The following is a 23872-nucleotide window of genomic DNA, read 5'->3' as shown; positions in this document are numbered from 1 at the left end:
ACAATTAAGCACAAATGATTGCAATCAGAATGCTGAGAAATGCTAGCCATTATCCTAAATGTCCAATTCAGTGTAGAAAAATATAGATTCCATGGAGAAAATATTTTAATTTCTGTTTCTATGCTCATGGCTGCTTGGACTGTTAATTGAATGACTGAGCTTCTTTACTTCTGTGCTTCAGGTTATTTAAAGCATTGCTCCGTCTGTGCAAATGGATATAGATTACATCAGCGTTTAGAGACAATGAAAGTCGGGATCTCTTGGGTGTCCGATCAGCTGTGCAGGATATTACCTCATCTGCTGGGTCAACAATGAGAATTTGCTCTTCTGTTATGTTTATTGCAAAATCGTTGCAGTATTTCTTTTTATTCATTTATGAAGCTTGTTGTTTTAGCTTGATTCATTGTAATTTTCCCTATTTAATGCTTATTCCCAGCCATTACAGTCTACAATTGCATTTTTGTCATGGTACTCTCACTTTATAGGTATATGTGTGTGATATATATGGATATAAATTTACATCATTTGGCACTTTGGCAGTAAACGACCAAAAAAAATAAGTGACCAAGGAAAAAGGTGACCCAGTATAATACCCTTCCTGTTACGGCTTGATATTTCTCCATATGTACACGTGCTTGTGGTTAGGACTAACAGCTTTTTTTTTACCTGACTAAGGTGTGAGCTTTTGCATTAGAGGTCTGTCCTTCATGTCAACCATATCTACAGGCCTCAGCTAAAAACCTGTCTTTCTGTCTGTCTGCCTCGGTGTCTTCATTTTGGAATACTTTCTTGTGCATGGCAGCAGAGAGAAAGGGACAAATGCTGAGTGCTGGCTGCCCAAAATCTTGCAACCCGCTATGCGATGGTCTTGGAAAAGGTATCTCTTCACCTTTTACTGACACAATGTATGAAATGCTATTCCCTGGGCCACTCAGTAGGAAGAGGCAGAGAGGCGTATGTGGAGAAGTTAACTGTACCATGAGATAGTGGATGTGACTGTATGCGATATTCATGGGAGGTTTCTGTGAGGCAAAGCTGCAACCCTGGGTGGAACGGCATTTCATGAGGTTTCTCTGGGCATGAGGCTGTGGCAGGAGTTACACTGCAGCTTCTCTCTCTCTTTAACAACTTGTGTGCTTATCAATCAGGCAAGTACACTCGGGATAAAAACTCCTAAAGCAGGAGAGGATGGCTAACTTGTTTGTCAATGGCACCATAATGGGGGAATATGATGCTGGGAATGAGTCTCATTCATAATATCTGAGGCTTGAGAGGTCTGAGGAGGTATTTTCTCTCAGCCCCTGGATGACCTGACAGATTATGGCACCTACTCTGAAGCACATGAGTTTTATTCTTGCTTTGTTGTGGGATGAGATCTCTGGGTATGCAGTGAGCTGTGGAGAGTCCCGTTACATATTAATTACTGCAAGTTCAATGGAGCTGTGGCATTTCCTTGATGTAGTGAATTTGGATGTTTGAATTTTAAGTAGGAGTGGGAGAAGTGATTTAAACAAAATACTGTAGCCTGTGACCCACAGCTTTGCCAAGCTCGATGTGAAAGACTTGCCCATTTTGAATTCTAATGTAGAAGCATTGCTAATTTATCTTTAGCACGGTGTTGTAAAACAACCTCCTCTTCACTTCACTGCAAATTTGGAGTGCAGTATCTGCCAGTCAGTTGTATCTACAAGTATCCTCTTCAGGCTTAATGAAACCTCGGTGAAAATTTTCACTGCTTAAATGGAAGCTTTGCAACTAGACTTTGTTGTCAACAAAAAATGCAGGCCATTAGTTCATTAACATCCATAAATTTTTCAGCTGAATCCTGATTTAATTTGGAAAGATTATGAATTTCACAGGGTTCCAAGATTTTAATGCAAAAACTCCATGAGACTCAGTAGTTCTGGTAAGGTTTCACTTTGGGATTTAACACTGAAACGAACCAATCTGATTTCTGAAGGGACAGAAAAGAAGGTATTACACGTGTGAACTTCTATACAGTAAAGTTGATCCCTATTATCAGACTCTTCAGGCAGTTTTATATAGTGCTGTTGCTCTGCTAGGCTTCCAAGGGGCTGAGGGACTTCCAATCTTGTGCTGGCGGGTTATCTTTATTTCCAGGTTGCCTTTTCTGTCGTCGAAGCCTGCAGGTCTTTCAGTCCAGCTCAAGAAGGACCATTACCTTTCCTAGGTTGTTACCATCCTTCTCACAAGAGGCCTCTGGTTTAGTAAACCTGTCACGGGCATCCAGGTTATCTCTACGCTAACCTTCAATAAAGATGACAGCCCAACTGATCTTATTTCATACCAAACAAGTGTTGTTAATCCAGGGAGCAAGCATAGTTGATAACAGAGGTAAAGTTTGGTGATATCAGCAATGTTTTTGACAGGGGATAGCACAAGACCCCCTCTGTTCACCTCCTCTTTTGCTTGCTCTTAGCCTCCTGCCCTCAAAACAAGTGCAATTTGTCTTTGGTGAAGCTGCTTCTCAGAAAGTACTCTTCTCAGTGTGACAGAATGAGACAGGTCAGAAATGTGGCTTCCAGCGCTAGCCCATGGGATGCATTATGACCATTACAACTGTCGTTCTGTATGTGGTCGCAGGATGCTAGTGCCACCACATATGCCTCTATGTAAAGGTGCACTTCTGCATTGGCCTGTTATGTTTTGGCAAATAGCTTCCTTCTGCAAGTGGGTATGCAAAGGATGACTTGTACAGTTAAAGCAACCATGGCTTTTGACTATATACCTTGGAGATGTACTAGGCAGATAAGCTTTATTATGGATATTTTACATATATTAGGCCAACTTGTCTGTGTTGGTGGTAGAAACAATGAAAGTAAATACCTGAAACGTTCCATGCCTTGTTAAAGCATGAGAAAATGTAGGCCCTGGCCGTCCGAGGCAAGCGGAGTCACATTTGTTCACAGCAAAAGGAGTACATATATACATTGAGAGGCATGAAAATGTAATTAGAAGAGAGAGGCTGTAAATCTATTTAATCTACTTGTCCTCTGCGTAGTCTGAAATTATTACACCCTCATTTACTGGAAAAAAAGCACAGTATTGTTGTTAAATTGATTGTTACAGTGGAATGGTCTAATAGCCTTTTGTTTCCAGGTATCACAAATGGCATTGTCAGGAGACCAGCACAAGAATGGAAGATCTAAGTAGTCACTTCTGCAGAATCTTTACTAATGATCATAAAAAATACAAAAAGAGAAAAGACCCTAATCTGACATTCTAATCACAGGTCATATTTTGAGAGATTATATCCCTAGGGGGAAAAGCATCTTTTGTATTTTAAGTGTGACATTTTTTAGCTGGATACAATTGAGAAGGAATATAATGTACAACATTCACAATGTCATTTTACAATCATTTTTTTCTAAGTCTGCCCTTTAAAGGCTATCCAGACATGAGTGGAGAGCAACACCACTTGAATATCTGTCTTTAATTGACTGTCTGAGAGAGCTCTAAAAATAAACTTAGAGATACCGTGGGAAGATGAAACTAGAGGACAGTTACATGTCTTATCAAAAGCCAACAACCAGCCTGTGCTGTCTTTTTCCATGAAATTCCTCATGTGAATAAAGAACGCTAAAGGAAAAGTTAGAAGATTAAGTTTGGGGAGTATCAAAATCAGACCAGTCAGTTTTCAAAGGGTGGAAGGTCACGGCAGTTCTTGGATGACTTCTGTCTTTGTAAAAGGATGAAAAATAAAGCAGTACAAGGAGTTCAAGAAGCAGAGCCCGGAGTGGTTTTCTTAGCCAGAGAAACAAGTTTTGCAAGGATACATATTTAAAAATGCTATATGTAAGCTACGGTTGTCAGTTGTGTTTGAATGTTGGTGTTATATGGTAGCAAGCACTGAAGAGCGGCTTCAACATGAGGCTAATTAATGAACTATTATCCCTACTGGGGACCCAGGTGTTCTCCACTGCTAAACTCCCAGTCCTTTGCTCTTTTACCACTGTCCTCTTCCAAGTCACAAGGCTCAAGTGTTTACTGTTAGGAAACTTCTCTCCCCAGCCTAGCGTTTGAAAGAGGCTGAAGCAGGCCCCAAAAGCTAAGTGGAGGGAAAGCCTTCCAGACCTTGAGAAGTTTGCTGGTCTGTAGCGCTTAGCACTGAGGGAGTAATCAATCCAGTGCTTTCTTGTTATGTTAATAGCTTCCTACTGAGTGAGTCATCTTGGCGTTCATTAGTTTACCCTGGAATTGCTTTTGCTTTTGGAATAGCTTTCAGTGAAAAATAAAGTTAGTTTTAACTAACTTAGTCTAACAGAAAGCTGAGAAACTATTCCCAGGGTCTGACAATAGGTTTAAAAAAAAAAAAAAAAAAGAAAAAAAAGAATATGATGTCTTACTGAGTACTCTGATTTCTGTGGGTTTTTTTTCCGCTGGCAGAAGAGAGTTGCAGCTTATTAAAACTTCGACATTGTCGTTTCCAAATTGCAACCTCTGACACGGGACAGCACGTAATTTTTTGAACCTCTTAGCTTAGTGAATGTAATTATATCTCTAAGAGATTTTTTTTTCCTGATCAAACGGAAATGTAATTGTGTCTCTTAAGAGAGATCAAATGGAACGGGGAGTAGCACATGAATGCCGTGAACAAGATGTGTTGAAAATGGGCCGTCGAGAATATTTGCTCAGAGCAACAGGATAATCAAGGTATGAAGAAGTGTGAAGCGCTGCCTCATAGAGGTACCCCGTTCCTTATTGCGGCAGTTCTTCAGGTGAAAACCGGCTCCCAAAGGCTAGCATTTTCCGTTATGCAAACCGAAATAATCTCGGCGGGTATCTTGGACCATCCCTGCGGGCTGACAGCCGCTGATGGGGGTCCCGGGGGGGCTGGGGAGCCTCGGGGGGAGCCGGGGAGCCGCGGGGATCCCGGGGGGGCGTCGCGGGGAGCCGGGGAGCGGCGGCGGCGGCGGCCGGAGCTGACCAGGGTGCTGACCCGCGGGCAGCGGAGGCGGCGGGGCCGGGCCTGCTGTGCCCCGCCGGGCCCCGAGCGGCTGCGGTCGGCGAAACAGGCCAGCAAGTTGCAGTCAAAGACTGCCTGACTGATGCAGAGACACTGAAGCACGTAAGGAACAGCATACATTGACCACTTTTAACGGGTGACCCTGCCTGGAGCGGGGGAGTTGGATTAGATTACCTGAATCATGTGATGCTAAAACCAAGGGAACAACCAAGTCAGTGAAAAAAAGCGTCCCTTTATGTGAAATTAATTTTGTTCTGTGTTGCCTTTCAATAGGTTTGCAGTTGCCTCCGTATGCACAATGGAACTTGGCTTCTAATTTTCGGCTTCTGATAGGTACACGGCATTACTGAGACTTCAGTCTTAGGTTGGGTTGTGTCCCTGAAATCTAGCTTCCTGTGTTCGCTGTGCTCCCAGGAGAGGAGCTAGCCCCAAATGAGCTTTTGTGTAGGCTTGCAACAAATGACACTTTCTGTTTGCTTTTTGGGGAACATACACCATTATATAATGAAATGACACTTCCCCATTTTAATCTTATATGACTAAGTGGTTTATTATTGATACAGAAACTATTGTTGTTTATTCAAATCAGTTTATGATAAGTTATTCAAACAAGTTCATGAATTATTCTCACGCCTTTGTGTGAAAGGCTATTCATTTTAGGGAGTTTTATTTTCATTACCAGAAAAAACAAATAATGTATGAAAACTTCATTGATTCTGTAATTGTAACAGCTTTTCCCCTCTGCCTCCCTGGACTTCTATACTTCTGTCTTCCTAACCTTTAGACGTGACATTACATGACACTGCACTTTTCTCTAGTTACTTCCTTGTTTAATAAACATTCCTTTTTAAACAATTTTGTTGTCACTTATTATATGTAAATCCTATTATGCTGCTAACCACCTTTTGTACTTTTCAGAAAGGTCTTTTAATCTTGGCTCTACTTCTCTAGAGAAAGACTGCCTTAAAGAAAGATAGTACTCTAAATGAAGACCTATACCCTTGCTTTAGTGCAGTATTTAAAATTCTTTGTGTTATTTTCTTTGCATACTACTATTTGCTTTTCAACTTTTGTGGGTCAACTCTTCTTGTGTTGTTAGTTACATGAGCCAACTCACATGCCATCTAGGCTTGTGGATGAAGGACAGGCTAAAGATGTAAGATACAGATTGATGCAGGCTCCTGACCTGGCCCACACAGAATGGGTCTTTGGAGCTGAGTACGTTTATTGATTCCTCAAACAGTTTCTTATTTCTTAGTGTATTTTATGTATTTGGTTTGACTGTGTGCTATGGGAGGGGGAAAAATGGTGATTGCTCACTTCTCTGGATTCATGCCGTAGTTTCATCTGATTCACTAGTGCATTTAAATGAACCCACTGTGTCTGTAAGATGATATTACATGTTGGATTTTTTTTTTAAGGTTTCTGTGCAGCCCAATATCATAAGGCTTTTCAATCCAGTCACTACCCACAAACTATTCTAAACACCTCGAAACACTAGAGCCCCTAAAATGTTTCCTAGGTAACCTTTCTCTGTTGTGGTTCCCTTTGCTATTCATCTGCATTTAACTAACTGGAATCAGAGGGAGTTGTTTTGTTTTTTACTGAAAGAAAGACTGGTAAATAAATCTGCATCTGTATTGTAAACTTTGGAATTTTCAAAGTCTAAAATGACTTAAAATAGATATATCCTCTTTATCTATAAGATAAGTGAAGCTTTCTTAAGAGGCTTATTTTTTCTCATTAACAGAGAAGAAAAAACATATATCTGTGAGTGTTAAGAAAGTCAACAGTGCTTCCATGCTGCCAGAAACCAATCTCCATGTTTAAACTCCACTCACACTCTAATTGCAAATTTCCTAGAGAGATCAATCCTCGCTAGTTGTCTTTGATGTCTTTTTAACTAGTGATTCTCAATAGACGTCACTGATTCCTCTGAACTATTTAAACATAAAGCAAAGGCAAGAAATATTTTTTGATTAGGGGATCTTTTCCTTGTAGAAGCTCATTGTTTAATATTCTAGCTAAATGGGAGTGTGTTGCTTTTAAGACAGCCTGAAAAATAAAAGCCAAAGCTTTAAACTTTGGTATCTATCACATGATAACAAAATCCATATTTTGGTGCCTGTATAAGTTGATTAATTTCCTTTGCTGTAGCTCCTTATTCATATCAGTGGGATCAGCGGGCCCTCAGGGATTCAGAGAGCCATTCCTTTGTTTAAGTGCTATTGTCTTTTAGACAAGTAGAATTGGAAGCCCTTTATATTTTTTATGAGCTGAAAGTAACCTGATTTATTGCATAGACTGTGTGCTACCAATAAGCTTTTACGGAACTTTGTGTTTCTCTAGCTGAATGAGCTTTTTAGTAAATTAACCACATACATGCATATAGGTCTTCTGACATCTTCAGAGTCTTCCTGCGTCTAGTTGTATCCTACGCCCTCCCACGTTCGGCGCAGGCTGTTGTTGCATTTCACAACTATTTGTAAGGTGCTCGTGCCATTGTAGAAACATTCATCCTGCATCAGTTCTGCAGGGTTAGGATTGATCTTAAAATGCTTAGGAACTGTGTGTTTGATTGTGGATTGGTCCTGGCTATAACCTTGCACATATATGCCACTGTGTTGAGAAATCCTTTGTACAGTTGGGAAAATAAGTGAGTAGTATCCCTTACTGAACAATAGCCGGTCTTGCAAAATTTCCAAATATTTTCCTATCTTTGCTGACTGTGTGTTGTCCCGTGCTCTCACAAGAGGCTAATTCGATATGAGAGTTCGTTTTCTACGTATTCTTAACACCGGGCACACGTAAGCAGATACCCTGCAATTTTCCCTGTTCTGTTTCGGTTGCAGCTTGTTGCTGTTCTTCCATCCTAAAATCGCTGAGGAAGAGAATACAGTCAGAACTGGAGGACATTGTCACTGGGCAATCATATTATTGGTTTTCTGTCTGCGTTTCTCTAACTGGAATATAATAGTTATTTACTTTAACAAAGACTTTTGTGCATGAAAGTTAAAACATGCGCGTATATACAGTAACTTCCTCAGGTAGGAAATTGTACACTGCAACACAGGAGATGGATTAATTAAAAAGTTTATACTGCATTTTCCCAGGCCTGCAGAAGAACTCATTAAACTCTCATAAAATCGTAACTACTCTTGTTGTTTAATAGACACGCATGACATTAAAAACAGTTTCCCCCCCTCCTCGATTTGTGCTTACCTTTGTTTCCATGAAATATCTAGTCAAAATTCAGAAATGTTTCGATGCACTTTTTTTGACTTAAGCTTCGAGCATTGTATCAACACAACCCTGGTGTATAGAGTTTGATATACTTTGTGTTTTCTCTTCTGCTCAGTCTTGGGGCAGATTAAGAAAGGAACGGGGAAAAAGTGGAGGATGGGCAAACTGTTCAAAAGCAGAATCTGCAAGTTAGGCCTCTCAGACCAAAAGGATAAGGGGGTGCTGCTAAGCATTCAGAGCAGTGCAATATTGAATAACCACTGGAATACCTGGTGTGTCTGAATGTCTTTCTGCCACTGAGTGCCAGTGAACTGGGAGCGGAGTTGCTGCCTGGTGTGTAAATGCTGGACAGTGTGAGCGTAAAAGTCTGAGTCAGCTGAAATCTAAGTGGGAGGGTGTTGTGTACCTGCCTCTGGAGGCGGGGGCAAAGCAGAGAGGGGCTGAGAGTCCCACACAATGGCTGGTGTTTTTCTCTCGGCTCGTTGTGGCAGCTGGTGATGGCAGGTGGTCAGGTAAAAGGAAGGATTTGCTGAGTGTTTCCTATGGCTGTTGGCATAGTTTAGTGATCTGACCTGTGAATGAAAGTTTATCCTTCTTATCACACAGGATTGGAAAAGAAAAAAATAAAAAGTGAGTTATCCAAGTGTATGAGAAGGTGGTTAGGGAAGCCAACGGAGGCATTTATTTACAAATTCTGGTCAAGCTGCTTGTCAAGGAATTTGTACATGATTTTTCCATTTTGTAGAGTTTACGTGGGACCGGCTTGCTCCAAGGAACGTCTAAATGCAGCTATTTGTAAGGAAGCTCAAGCCCTTCTTGAGGCCTCCCAGTTGTGAAAGTGTTGGAAGCTATGACATCTTCCAGAATGAGAGATACCCTCCTGACCCCCAGTAGGCTGAGTTTCTTTTTTTTAAATTTGGAAACATTCCAAATCATGAAACAATATTTCCTTTTTATCATTTTTAATCCAAAGTTTAGGGCCCTAGTGCATTGCAGGTCATAAAGCGTGGATCCAGAAACCTTCCAGAACTCTGGAGTTTCCCACCCATTAATGTCTCTTCGTCTTACCAAGGAGAATTCCCTTCACATTCCCAGAGTATTTATTGTTTAAAATACTGTTTATGATACACCATCGATAGTCTGTTTTCTAAAATAAACTATTACAATCTCCAAATGTGATTTTTTTTTCCCCCCCATAATCCCCACACTGTGCTGTCCTGGCTGTATGAAGGTTGATTCCATTGAATTAAATGCCACAGAAGCAATTTGAAATGTTCTTTTAATTCACAGCAAGTACTCACTTGCAGCGACTTCATGCTGGGTGGAAAGCTATTAGAGAGCGTACCGTTTTGAAGTTCCTACTTAAAGTACAGCTTGAACTAAAAGTGACTGCCAGCTAGTTACTGGTACTCCGTGTTTTTTGTGAATATGCAGGTATGTTGCAAAGTTTTCTCTCTTTTTTGTGTGTGTTTTTGCTCTGCAGGTAATACCCCGTGTATCCTTTTGGATAGAAGAGGGTTTCCTGCAGCAGCAGAGGAACGCGTTCAGTCTCCTAAGTGATCTTTTGCAGTCCTGTGTCCCCATGTAAAATATTTCACGAGGTGTTAATCTCGTGCAAAAACAATACCACCTGAAGTACGTATTTGTGAAGAGCACAAAGTTTACATGAGCTCGAATGTTTAATTCCACTTCAATCCTTGATAAAGCCATTGCTGGCATGACTGAGACATGCTTGCATGGTACTACAGAGGAGCTTGCCCTGTCTGAACCACTTCTCTTTTGTGCAACCAGTGAGCTTCGGGTTTCAAAAAACTGTTAGTTGGCGGTGCCTCTGCGGAGCAAGGAAACTTAAAAAACAGAAACCGAAGGAGGTAGCTGGAGCTTCATGTTGTGATCTCTTTCTTATCTCCGAGTGGGGTTTCATAGTTTGTCACTGTCACAGTTTCTTCCTGTAATAATTGCTTTGTAATCAAATATCGGGGCTTGATAATACCCGAGTCCAGAATTTGAAAAACCATGCTCAGCTTATTTATTGGTATTCAGAATTACCATACACAAAAAGGGCGGTGCGTTACAGACCTGGGATCAGTCTGGCAGGGGCTCCGTTCTGGTCTGTTCCACAAAATGACCGTAAGTGTGCTTACAGGACTTTCCAGCACTCACACGCAGACGTTGTGTGCGGGATGTAAATTATCGTTAAAATTCTAAATGCATTTCAGACTTTGTGCAGGTATCCCTCTCCTTTGCGACAGCATTCACATAGAGGCAGGGGTTTTGGCTTGCTTCTTGCTTACATTTCACGCGTTATTTCACATATTAGTGGAATACAGGGAGTTTTGTAGGAGTTGTATCTAACGCACATTTAGCAAGTCTCAGTGGAACGTACATTGCGGTTCTGAAAGATTTTGCACATGCGAAATACAGCTTTCAACAGTTTCAATAAAGTGCTTTTGTAATATGGCTTTGTGTGAACACAAAACAATTTAGGAATTATATGGCATTCAGTAAATTGCCAGGATAGTATCAATGGGGTTAATCAATATGTTAAAATGCACGCATCTTCCAGCCCCACAACATTCGCTCAAGACTTATGATGTGGAAAGGATTTTCTCCCTTTCCAGCACTCACACACAGACGTTGTGTGCGAGATGTGAGTTATTGTTGAGATTTTAAATGCATTTCAGACTTTGTGCAGGTATTTCGAACGTTGTGCAGTTATTTCAGTCAATAACTACAAACAGAAAGGCCAGGCTGAGAATAGGTGTATGACAGAAAATGCCTGAAGTTATGAATTAATACGTGCAACAGCTTTTAGATAACAGTGCACCCAATTTTAAAGGAAATCTTCTGCAAAAAAAAAAGTCCACCTTTTATTTTTCAAAATTTTCAGTTTTCACTAAAGAAACCCTAACCCTAAGCATTTTTTGGTGAAAACAGTTATTTTCCCAAGAAAATAACAATTTCAAGGACAGAAAGAAGAACGTCAGTTGTCTGCCCGTGGTGGCATAGTGCAGGAGGTGGGGTGACGAGACCTCTCTCTTTTAGGAGGAGCGGCTGTGGTGTTCGTTACCTTTCTCCTTGCTCTGGGCTCCCGTAGCCGGGTCAGGGCAGGACTAGAGCAGGTTGGTGGGGAGGAGCGAACGAAAGGCAGGGAACCACAGCTACTTTCCACATCTCCCTATAGAGAACATGCCGTCCCTGACATGGATGTTTTTTGGAGCCGGTTGCCGTCAAGCTGTCACGTCTCGACAGCTTCGTAGGAGGAACAAAAGGCCCATCAGACCGAAGATGATTTGTAAACAATGAAGAAGGAGCATTTGCCGCCCTGCCATGTCTGAGAGCGTAAAAAACCAATGCCATGTTACCTGTGGCTGACACGCAGAGACTTACCCTTTAAAGTGTCAGCTGCTTCCTTATGCAAAGGTGCAAGAAGATGTTTTATTAAGAGCTGAATTTGGCTTCTCGTTAGCTCTTGGGGTTTTGGTGTCTCCATGGGAAAATCAGTAGAACAACACCCTTCTCATCAGGATGCTGCCTTCTCAAAAGGGACAGTAAAATCACAGCATCTCTTGCAAATTCAAAACGCTTATTTAAGAAAACGTTTTATTCTAATTTATGTTCTCAGTGTTTTCAACATTTTTGACATCTTCAGCGTTAAAGCAGAGGCTGAATACTGTAATTTTTCCTGTTTTCCCAGGAAGAACTTGGTTGCTGATGAAAGTCTTTGGCAGGAAGTGGGCAAAAATTAATGCATTAACAACGTAACAATGAAATGGAAGTGAATTAGAGTAGCATTATCTAAAATAAATTATATTTTGTTAGTACTGTGTAGTGTTCTTTTAACTGATGACAATGATTTATTTCTACTTAGGTGAATGATGAAACTAATCAGTGAATTGCTGGATAGATGCTTTGTTAAATTAGTCCCATATTCAACTGGGAGTCTTTAATCTATTGCTTTGTGTGCTTATTTGTCATTGAATTCACAGGGGGATGTGCAGGTTCTTCTTTCATTTACATGAATATGAAATAGAACATCTTCATTGATTATCAGTGGAGTTTCATTGTATTAAACTAGGGAAAACGAGACAACGGGGCCTTTCCATCTTTGGTTTTGTTTGCAGGTGCCTTTTAAAAACCACCTTGTAAAATCCTTTTTAAAATCATTTGAAACTTACTTTTAAAGGGAATTCATCCTGCTTATTTCCAATATGCAAGGGGTTTTTAGTTAACAGTATTTGCAAATCCTATGGTAATGACTGCTTAAAAATGGAGGTGAGTTGGTAATTTATTTTCACATTTTCTCTGTTACAGTAGATGAACTGATGCCGTGCTATTTTTTCTAGTCCACCCACAAGACTCCGACTGTTCGTTAACATTTTATGAATGAAGAAAATAACAAGTGTGTTGACAATGAAAATAACAGAATTTCAGGAAGCTAATATTAATGGAAATGCTTTTGTTACAACGTTACAGTCCAAAGCCAGTATTTTTCAGGCCAGCTTACAAGTCTAAGGAGAAAAACAACTGAGCTTTTTGTGAGCGTTTAGCATAAATGACAGCTGGGGCCCCACAATATGAGAACTTATATGCTGTTAACTATGAACTGACAATTTGCCTAGCGAAGAGTTACACTGTGGGAGGTAAAGAGGGAAAGCGTGAGAACGTTTTTATAAGCCCCGTGAAACATATTTTGCCAGTAATAGAAACCTAGAAGCAAACTTGGGTTTACCGTGTCGTATTATCTCCAAATAGCACCATCACCTTAAAAATATAACAGTCTTGCTTGAAAATTACCTCTTACTGAAATTACAAGTAACGCCCAAGTCTATTTTACAAAAAAGTAAAACCGATTTAATGCTGGAGCAAGTTGTAGTATTTCTTCTCACCCTTCAACCCCAACATAGCATTCAAAAAATCTGAAGGCAGATCACCAGATCACGTTTTTTACCCTTAGAGGAAAAAAATAACTCCAAGTTTTTGATAATTAATTAAATATTAAATTCAACCTTAAATCCACAGTGCATATCCTGATAAACCAGCAGTAGGAACGGCTAGAGGATGCAGGGAAGCATCTCGAAAGCCCAGTAGCGATGTGGGAAGCCAGTAGTAGTCTCAGTAATGCTACTGCCTGTTAGGGCTGGAGCTTCCTTTTGGTTAATTATGCTGCAATTTTGCTTGTCTGCACCTGTCTGCACCTCATATGCTGGGCAGCCCAAAGGAAGGAATGCGCTGAACGCTTATGGGAAGTCACAGAATGAAGCCCACAGCATTTCAGCTTTGAAGAGCCTCTGAGCACCTTTATCTGTGCTCTCTGTCCCATGACCATCCTTTGGCTGTGGAGCGGAGGGAAGCGTGCCATCCGCGCTAACGTCCCCTGCGGCGGCTTGGCTCTGCTGCTGCTAACTAGATTGCAGGATGGTGATTTCCCAGCAATTTCGAAGCCCAGGACCCTCTCCCTTTGGAAGAGGGAAAAGAGAAATGCCTTTTGCAGAGAGCCAAAGGAAACCAAATGTTTCATAGTCTCTTACGGGCAACACTTGTGTTGAAGACTTGTATGATTTGTATATGACCAGGCAGTTTGTTTGAGCAAACAGGCTGAAGGCAGAGTTCCTGAAATGCTCCCGCAGTCTGAGCGGTAATACAGAGCTGTGAGTTAAATGTTTGAAGAAAAGTCGTGTGCAAGATAACAAATACAAGTTTTTCCCATGTCATCCTAAGCAATTGCTCTTCATTAAGCTAAAAGCGGCTGTAATCCTGCCAAGCAGCAAGGTCACTTAATCCTTAGGCCTTTAGACACCCTGCTGCCATTATGGTACTGGAACTAGGTCTCTTGCGTAGCAGCTTCTAGGTCTCTAGAAAGTTTGTAAGTATGGTCTTTTGGAACGTTTGAATGTTTTAAGCTAAACGGTGGGATGTAGACTCTGTCTGATGTCCGTGCCATGTCCTGAATTTTCAGTACTTTGATCGGGGAGGCAAAAGCTTCTGCGGGCTTTTGTGGGCGTGGTGGCTTTTCACAGGGAACTGTGGTTAGCCTTGTTTTTCTCCTATGCCCATGGAGCGAGTGGATTTCTTCAGAGGTTAGTCAGAGGGACAACCACCGTGGCGATTTTATCTGCCCCTTCTACTTTCCTTTGGCTCCCTCAAATCACCCTGGCAGCCCTGATCTTGTTCTTTTGTTTCTTGGACTCTCTGAAGGACAAGAGTTTCAAAGCGTCACATGCTTTTGGAAACTAAAGTACGTATGCAAATGACAACTAATATTATAATCTTTGAGCATAACAGGATATAAGCCTCCCTTGAGGGACGGCAAGTCATCCCGAGCAATATCAAAAGCTGTTTGCAACGCGCAGAATTTTGAAGCATTTAGTAACTCCCAAATGTTTATTTAGGAGTCTCATCAGGGGGTCTCAAGTCACTTGATATGTACTAAAGTCACATAATTTATGTCATGGTGTGACCACAACTCCTGAAATCAAGATTTAGTGGCTGCTGCCTTTGCCTGTGATTTGTCACAGCCTTGCCTTTGTGTAACTAGCTCTCTTGGAAGGAGCTTTGATCTATCTTGAATGAGAAAGGTACTGTTATTTATAAAACTTCTGTCTCCTACATTTCCTCTGATTCGCACCCATCCACCCCCCCTAACTGAGCATGTGAGCTCTCATTTGGTCAGGGTCACCTCAGAGATGAGATGTCCTTTGAATTTGAAGATATGCTCCTAGTTCAATAACTGTGTAAATTGAAAAATGTTCTTGAGAAGGCAGATGCAGGACAAGAATGCAGCTGTATACCCAGCATTGCTCCACCGTGCTATCACTGGGTTCCTAACGGTGGCCAGGCGTTGGGGAGCTAAAAATTATTTTTCTGCTTTAGCATATCTTAATCCAGAGTTAGGATAAGCAAAATGCTTTAGTGTTTTTCATTAGAAAGCAGGTTGTGGCTTTATAGTAGCTGAATGGAATCTAGTTTTCTGAGAAAAGAAGATAAAGCAAATAAATCCAAGGAAGAAAAGAAATAAGACATTAGAAATAAATCCGAACACATACAAAGTTTGTGCTATTATGTTGAGTCTATTTTCTGGACCATGTACGCTGTCGTAATGCCTGGTGAATACGTGATGCAATGTTAGATGTTGCTCTTCAGAGCAATGTAAGTGAGGACAAGTGCTGCCGCCGTTCTACATTGTCCTCCTGGAAAGGAGAATTGTTTTGTGATGCTGCATCCTGTCACCGTGGCATTTGCATTTTCAGAGGCTTGTGCAGTAACTTCTGTCTGTACTGCAAAGTCAGGTTTTGACAGGTTTGATAAATAATAAATCCCTGCACAATTTTTTTGCATGAGAAGAATGTTAACTCTTGTATTGTAGACAAATTCCATTCTGTGACTAAATCTCACTGCTTTAAATTCACACGTCTTTTCACCACCTTTTTTTTTTTTTTATATATGTATATGCTAGGCTGCACTGATGCACTGTGTGTGCTGTCTAAATGACCGTCCCAGCCTCACTAAAGGTGAATGACTTGGGGCTGACAGGAAGATGTCCCACCCGTAGTTTTGAGATCCTCTGGAATGAGAAAGACTACACAGGTCTAATTTATTTCTGTGTTTGATGCATAGGGTAGCACGACAATTTGACCTTGCACTTTTATGCCCTGCTAAGCGGCCACAAGAGCGCCTTAGTTAAAATGGTCCCTTTCTACTTTTAATTTATGCTGTGTCTGGGCAGCTGAGTGTTTTAAGGAGCTGCTATCAAGCTCTAAATATTTTTGCCTAAGGCTTTGGAGTGACCCGTCCCAGAGACACAAGCATGGAGGGAGCCAGGGTGACTCCTGATTCCCAGTACCCTTCTGCCATCGCCTTGTTCGCTGTTCCTTCCTTCCTTTTTTTGCCAGGGCTGCCTTTTGTGTATCAGCTCAGGAAGGTCACTTTCATGCATTTTTTTTTTCCTTTTTTTCTTTTTCCTCCTGGTTGTCTTATTTCCCTTGTGTCCTTGCAGCTTGGCTAGAAGGCTCGTTCTGACCTGACTGCCTGGCTTGGTCAGTATGTGCATCAGGACTTCAGGCAATTTTGGATTTGCAGAGATGGTGTTATCTCCTGTATCACGTTTGTTGCATCCTGGTTTGGGGAATGGGGATAAGAACTGTCCTATGTCTCCTTACCAGCTAATCTCTGTATGTTCCACCCCCCCCGACACACATTCCTAATTCTTGCTTTTCTTTCATCACTTTAAGCCCTGCCGGCTCCCCGGGTTCTTCAGGAGCGGCTGCTACAAAGATGCGTGTGTTCTCCTCTGTATAACTGCTCCTTGTTTTGTGTTGCTAGGCTACTCCCTTCCAGCTGCCACTGAAGAAATGCTCCGTGGTGGGAAACGGTGGGATCCTGAAAAAGAGCGGCTGCGGCAAACAAATAGATCAAGCAGATTTTGTCATGCGGTAAGACAGAAACCTCAATGACACATTGTCTTCCCCCCTCCCCTGCTAAGTCTCGGACTTTTCAAAGCTATTCAGTTGCGATTAATCAATTATAATTTGCCTTGTGTCCCCCCACCATCCCACCCCTTTGCAGGATGCTTTGCACAAGTGATTTGGGTAAAAGCGTGAGGAGGGGCAAAAAGAGAGTTTTGACTGGCTTCTGCACATGTGTGTGCTGTGGGGGGGCAATCTGCAGATGATGGGTTAAGGTTGGGACAGATTGTGCAGTGTCACGGAGAGGGACCGAAGAGCTGCTTTTTCCATTAATCATGCAGGCTTAGGCAGGGTCTCATCCTGCAGTGTGCTCTGTCCTCTGCAACTCTAAATGCCGTCACATGCAACCCACTGCACTCAAGCTGGGTAAATACCGACTTATGGGGCAAGGCTTAAGAAGTGAGCGGGAACAAGCTAAAACGTTCCTGTGTTTTTCTTCCCTCAAGACTGATTTCTGGCTGACTGTCTGTTGTGGTTTTGGCCAAATTGGCCAATGGCCGGCGACAGATGCTCCCCCCGCCAACCACGAAGAGGAGGAGGAGAGATAAAGAGAGATTTATGAGTTTAGAAGAAACTGAACTACTTTAATGAAATATTAGTAACAAAAAAAAAGGAAAATAATGAAATAGATACAGTATATACAAAACCGTATTAAGCTCCCAGGATGACATCATTGGCAGGCACTGGGAAAGTGCCAGGCTGGACTCAGCGGCGGGTGGGAACTGGGTTCCACAGGTGGAGTCAGGAACACACGGATCGGGACCAAAGGCAGATGAACAGACAGGGTCTTCCTCAGACGTCAGCCATTGAAGGAAGAGAGCTGACCCTTTGGTCCCTCAGCTTTTATACTGAGCGTGGGGCAGATGGGATGGAATACCCCTGTTGTTCAGTTTTGGGTCCTGTCCGCTCCTCCCCGCAGGTGGGACCCCTCTGTGTCCCTCTCCTTCCAACCCTCCAATGGGGCAAATAACGAAATTAGCTGACCCTGGTTGTTATAGCAATAAGTGTAAGCAAGAGCCTCTCTGCGTACCATTCCTTGGCACAAACTGTAAACATTGGTCTTATCATTCTGAGAATGAACTGTTTTCTGCACAACATGCTGTTAATTTCAGAGTTCAAAGAGGCCTAGCTAAGAAGTAAAATTACCAAACAGAAAGTTCGTTCTTTTTTACCTCAAACCAGGACACTGTCTGAGGAAAGGCCAGACCTCTTTCCCTGATGCAGTTTTTGTGGGATTCCTCACATTACGTTTCCCTCCAGCTTTCCTGAAGTTATAAGAACCTGTCAGGAGGGATGCTGAACCAGCTACTGCTTTCGTGATTGAATTTGGCACTTTCTAGGTCTGCATTCTTTAAGGAAGAAAGACAGAAATTAGTTCCTCCCTGTTAAACATGAACAAGAAAAACATTGTGGGGGAGAAACTGGAGGAATGCTCCCAAAGAGATGAGAAATTAAGTTTCTTTGAGTTTTGAGGTGGAGGCATAATGAACACCCACTTTAACAAGTCTCCCTATTAGATCCTGAAGGCTTATTACAAATCCATACAAATTTGCTGCAAACCAAACAGTATTACTGTAATTTCTGGTTTGCATCTCAAAGACCAGAAATGCCTTTAATGTTAAAGCAAAGAAATACAGCAAACTAAACGCAAAAGGAAACGTATGCTTAGAGTGTTCACAGAAGAGAAGATGTGAGGCACAGGGGGAGAGAGGCAGTGTGCTGATTGCCGTAACTGCAAAACTCCTTAGGTGTTCCACAGACTAAATATAAGAAACGGCGGGGTATATACCATGGTAATATTATCTAGATGCAATGGGAAATTGAAATGCTGTAGGAGCAATCAGTAACAAAAACAATAGAAACTTTAAAAAAAAAATAGCGGTTGGTGTAGCTCGATCAGAAAGATCCTTTTCTGTCCAGGGAGGGTAAAGCAACCGTTATCTGGACAGAACTTATTTTGAACTGGAAATAAGTGACATGGAAAATCCTGCAAAAATCCCAGTAGCTGCCTGCAGGCTGTATTGTATTAGTGATGTGCAGCCATATTTACGGAAAATGTTTCAGTTCTTTTGGGTTAGAAGCTAATATACCACTAGGAGAAAATATTGTTATAGCGGGTGGAAGATAGAATTTAGTTGATCTTTTATAAATCTGATTTCTATCATCTAAGAGCTGAGAGAGAAAGAGCACAATAGTGACTCGCATAACGTTTCTTTTTTTTTTTGTAATAAATTTGTGTAATATCTTTAAATATTTTTGCAGCCTACATGTAATGTCATGCCAGGTTTTGCCCTTGTTCTTTTCTTTCATTCATATGGTTTTTGATTTCACTTAAGTGTATTTCCATAAGCTCTGTCATATGACTGCAGCCATCTTCTCTGATATATTGTAATCACTAAGGTTAACTGATGAGTTTAAACTCATCTCGTTTGCTGAGCATCTTCTACAAACACAGTTGTACCAATGTAGAGGTTAAAAGAGCAAATTTCAGCCCCTCAGGCATAGCACACTGCATCTGTATTGGAAAAGGTGCATGGCATATGGTCTACCTGTATAGGCAGTGTGGTTATAATAGGCTCTTCTTCTGATATCTGGCTGGTTTTCAAGTTTGCAATCCTTATTTCTAAGAAAAAATTTTGATTTGCTCTCTCCCTTCCTGCTAACACTTATTTTAAGAGGCAAGTGTTGGATACTAAACCCTAAGCAATGTTCTTTGTCTGTATTTTGACAGGAGAGACACATTTTCTTGGCATTAGATTTTGAAGAACTATTTCTACATCTCGCAATTCTCCCTTTCCCCCAGCCACTTGCCGTGGCTCTGCTGTGGTTTGCACGTCTCCCAGAGAGAGGGTTTCTCTCTGCAAAGTAGCAGGGGGATTGTGGGGAGTTCACCGAGCTGTTTGCTCGTCGATTTATTCCAAAACTAGAAGCAGCTTGTCGCTATTTCAAGCCGACTAGTGACTGTTCTAGTTTGGGAAGGCCAAGCTCTTATCTTTTAATCATGCCATCTAGGCATACCAGCCCAGGTGGAGCAGGGGAGGTTAGATACGGTGGCACTTTGGGGTTTCTAGACAATTCCAGAGAAACATGGCTTTCAGCTGCCTTAGGCAATTTTGTCATGACATTGGCCAAAGTGCTGCAAGGGAATAACAATAAATGCTTGCAATTACGTACTAAATTCATATTAGTACCTAGTGTTTAGTATATGTGCATATATCACATTCTAAAATAGCTAGGTAGTCACATAGCATCTACCAAATGCACGTGCATCAGACAAGTTGCCTGGATTCTCTGCAGCTGCGGGACATGGACTTCTGTCTGGGCCAAACCCAGAAGAGCTATTTCTGCCTGGTGAAGGTTGAAGGATCCCTCTCATTTTACCCTTGCTGCTGTTTCTACCTATTGAGTTGGAAGGTCTCAGATGTGAAAAAGGCACACATAGACTGCTGTGCCTGTTGATGATTCCCCCCTCCCCAACTAAGGGCTGGGTCTAAGTCATATTGGTCTTCTATATAGACCAATATGTTCCATTCTTCCAGTTAGGCTCATGTCAGAAATGCTGTCCTGAAATGCCGTCCTGGTACTTCCTTCTTTCCTGCACATTCACATGCTTACTCCTCAGTACCAGGAGCAAGAGCTCTTTTTTATGATGAATCTTTTGTTTCTTGATGTATTCCTCACTGGCGCAACACTCAGCGCTCTGCTGACCTGTTCAAGAAAATAATCTGAAAAGCCAAGAAGTTTCTGTCAACCAGCTGATTTCTTACTGAGTTTCCTCAGTAAGAATACTGAGGATACTGGATACTCAGGCCATTTTTTAATATTTCATGCTGAACAAGCTGGGAATGAGACTTACTGATGAAAGGAATTAGATGTGTTTAAATAATGCATCTGGGACCGGCTTGTGAAAGAAATTTCATTATTGAGATGTTAAGATGATAAAAACTAGGTCCTTCATAGTGCTTTTAAACAAACTTCAACCAAAAATGACTTCTTGAAAGTTTGCCTTATGAGTTGGTGTTTATTCAAATCAGAGAGCATTATACTGTGATTCGCCAGAGGTCATTTATGCCATCTCTCTGCTCTGAGGCAAATCACCTATATATCTTGCTTCACAAATATTTGTTTGACCTGCCATTGAAAACTGCTGCTGAGAGGGTCTCTACACCCTCTCCAAATAGCATTAATCTGATTAATTTGTATGCTATCCAGTGCAGGTGCAGGAAACAACCTATTGCTGCCTTTATTTATTTATCTATTTATTATTTTATTTTATCTAATTTTGGGTAAACCTTTCTCGATTTTTGAGGTTTTGTCATTCTTTATGTCTGGGAATTAAACTTCTCCTATGCTTCTAGTCTGTCTTTTTTTCCCTTCTTCTCAATGATTGCATTTTCTGAAACCTCTTATTTTGATTCCTCTTTTTCTGGCTTCTTTTTAAGTTGTCTAGCTTCTCTAAAATTGTGGTACACCAAATTAGAGGCTGTTTCCTAACTGAGATCTCAATACATTGCGCATATATTAACGAATGTGTAACATCTCTTGTGAAAAGAAGAAAACATTCCTGGAAATTTTATTTTTCTTGGTGAATGTAGTTGAATTCACCTTATGTTCCAAAGAAGGATTTTGCTGTCCTTCTCCTTGGCATTTAAGGAGAATTTAAGAATATGTTTTTGAGAGCTGGTATTTGTATGCATATATATGCAAATTAGCACTTTTTTTCCTTAGGGAATATGGGATGTTTTGCATTAACTAACATTGCAGGGAGTATACCGTGTGCACACTAGTGCCCTCTCCGGGCACCGACATTGCACAAAACCGTAACACAGGGAGGTGCCGCCAGGAATTTGTGCAGCCTCTTTTGCTGCACTCCGCTGTCCCAAGCGCCTGGATCCCTTCTCTGAATGCTGCAGAGGTCAGGGAAAATGCTAACGGAGGCAGTGACTGCGGTGGAAGCCAGGGCTTTCCTCGTGACAGACTGATTTTCCCAGCGTGGAGGAAGGGTATGGCAACCCATAGTGCAAAAACCCAACCGTTTCTGCCGTAGCCCCTGGAAACTGCTGTAAAAAAACAAACCGTGGCTCGCTTCCCTAGATCCTGCCTCACACATGTGTAGGAAATGGGCCTCTGAATTATTAAGATAAAAAAAGATTGGGTAAGCACCTTGCTGTTTTTGGACTCAAGGGTTTCATGACTGATGCCAGCTGCCTGGAGGACGCACACAGAAGCAGCGGAGTGCTACAGAGAGTTTAATGGAGAAGAGAGTGAGAAAAACGATGTATAATAGAATCATAGAATGGCTTGGGTTGGAAGGGACCTTAAAGATCATCTAGTTCCAACCCCCCTGCCATGGGCTGGGACATCTTCCGCTAGATCGGGTTACTCAAAGCCCCATCCAGCCTGGCCTTGAACACTTCATCTTCGCCTTGAACACGTACATCTTCACAGGAGTAAGGTGTGTGCAGCAACGGAACCCGTGTCTCCCTGGTACTGGGAGGAGAAGTCATGAATATGAAACAACAACTCTCTGCCCCGCCGCTTGCCCTCTTCAGTGCTGGGGCCTCATCCTCTGTGGGGGTGGTTGTCTGCAGAGCTTAAAGCAACCAGAGGCTGCTTCACCCTCTTCTTTAGGGTCAGCGTTTGCTCAGCACATGCTCTCGGTGGGAGCACGAAGAGGCAGGATCTGGTGCCTGAGCGTGCCCCTCACCTTTCCTTACCTCGTGTGCTCCTTCTCTGAGCTGCGCTTCTCCAGTGTGCTGCAGAAGAACAATGAAACCAGCACTTGCAAATGCGGATGTCTTGATTTGATGGTTGAACTTAAAAATTGGAGGGCAAATCTGGTTATGGTGGAGCTCAAAACTTTTTTTTTTAACGCCCCCCCCAAGAAAAAACCAACAGCATAAAAACCTAAAAGTCTTTTTCTGAAAAAATTCCAAATTCTACTTGTCTCTGAGAATCCTGCTTTCATTTTTGCCTTTTAAGCATTAAAACTATTGTTCATATGTTTGATTTTGAGAGATGGACAAATTTGAAATGAAAAATGTGTTGTCACCAATTTTTGTTGCTATTTCTATATACTGAGTAGATTTCTCCTGACTGTAATTTTTGGAGCACTGCATAACTGCTTGAATGTATTTTCCTCTTTATTTGCTGCGCCTGCTGCCTTCTCCTGTGTCTTTACTATGGAGCATTTAGGGCTGTTGATTGTCTGGAAGTTTGTCTCTACTTCGGTTTGGTTTTTTTTTTTGAGTCTCGACTCTCTGCTTTCCAAAGTAAATTTGCTCAGTCACTTTCTCTTTATTATATTTATCACCCTGCCCACCAGAACAAGACTGAGCAGAACTGAGATGCGCCTATTTAATTTAATAAAGCCACTCACAATTTTTCTCTATGTTTTCTTGGTAAATTCTCTATGCTGAAGATACCCCGCAGTGTAATATTAAAAATGCCAGTCGCCCGTTGTTTGTAAGCCCTGTAACGCTTGCAATACCACAGAGTGGTAACAGTCTGGAGCCTGATACTGGTAACAAGACAGAACAGAGTGAAAAGCGGAACTTTAAAAGAGTTTGAGAAAAAAATGTCTTTCCTGTAGGTAGTGCCTAGGCCTCTTCCACAGCCTTTCAGCCTGTGAGAAATTCCAAGTCTGTGTCTTTGTTTTTGCTTAGTAGTTACATAAGATCATCTCTGCAAAAAGTTTTATTTCTACATTTCCCCACAATCTGGTACAAAAATGTCCTGTTGTGCTTGTAGGTGTGGTACAGTAGAGAATATTTGTAGCTTGGTCTAGGATTTATACAGCACTTGTACATTTTCTGACAGCTTCCTTTTTTTTTTTAAAAAAAAAAAAATAAAATGCCTGCAAACTTGCAGATTAAAGAAGACTGAGGTTGAAGCCTGTCAATCCTGAATGTCATTTAAAATCTTGCTGTCTTTCTGTGCACAGGTGCAACCTTCCTCCTCTATCCAGTGAATACAGCAAGGACGTTGGATTGAAAACCCAGCTGGTGACTGCAAATCCCAGTATCATTCAGAAAAGGTAGAGAGCATATTGTTCCTTCTCCGGGGGAAACAAAAAGAAAAATGCTTCATCTGTATTATAGATATTAGTGCATCAGAGTTATGTTCTTAACAATCTTCTGATCCTGGAAAAAGATCTGGAAAAGATGAAATAGGCAAT

General features: G+C 41.6%; 1 protein-coding gene across 1 annotated transcript in view; it reads left to right on the top strand.

Moving 5' to 3' along the window:
• ST8SIA1 (ST8 alpha-N-acetyl-neuraminide alpha-2,8-sialyltransferase 1) overlaps nucleotides 1-23872 on the top strand; it is a 129511-nt gene that overhangs the window by 52970 nt on the left and 52669 nt on the right. The window contains exons 3-4 of the mRNA XM_063357760.1: nucleotides 16553-16662; nucleotides 23639-23731. Of these exons, the coding sequence (XP_063213830.1) occupies nucleotides 16553-16662; nucleotides 23639-23731 (203 nt within the window). The remainder of the gene's footprint in view (nucleotides 1-16552; nucleotides 16663-23638; nucleotides 23732-23872) is intronic.

This window comes from Chroicocephalus ridibundus, chromosome 1 (genome assembly GCF_963924245.1).
Source record: "Chroicocephalus ridibundus chromosome 1, bChrRid1.1, whole genome shotgun sequence".
Taxonomy (NCBI): Eukaryota; Metazoa; Chordata; class Aves; order Charadriiformes; family Laridae; genus Chroicocephalus; species Chroicocephalus ridibundus.
Note: the sequence above shows the minus strand (reverse complement) of the source record. Positions and strands in the feature narration are given on the sequence as shown.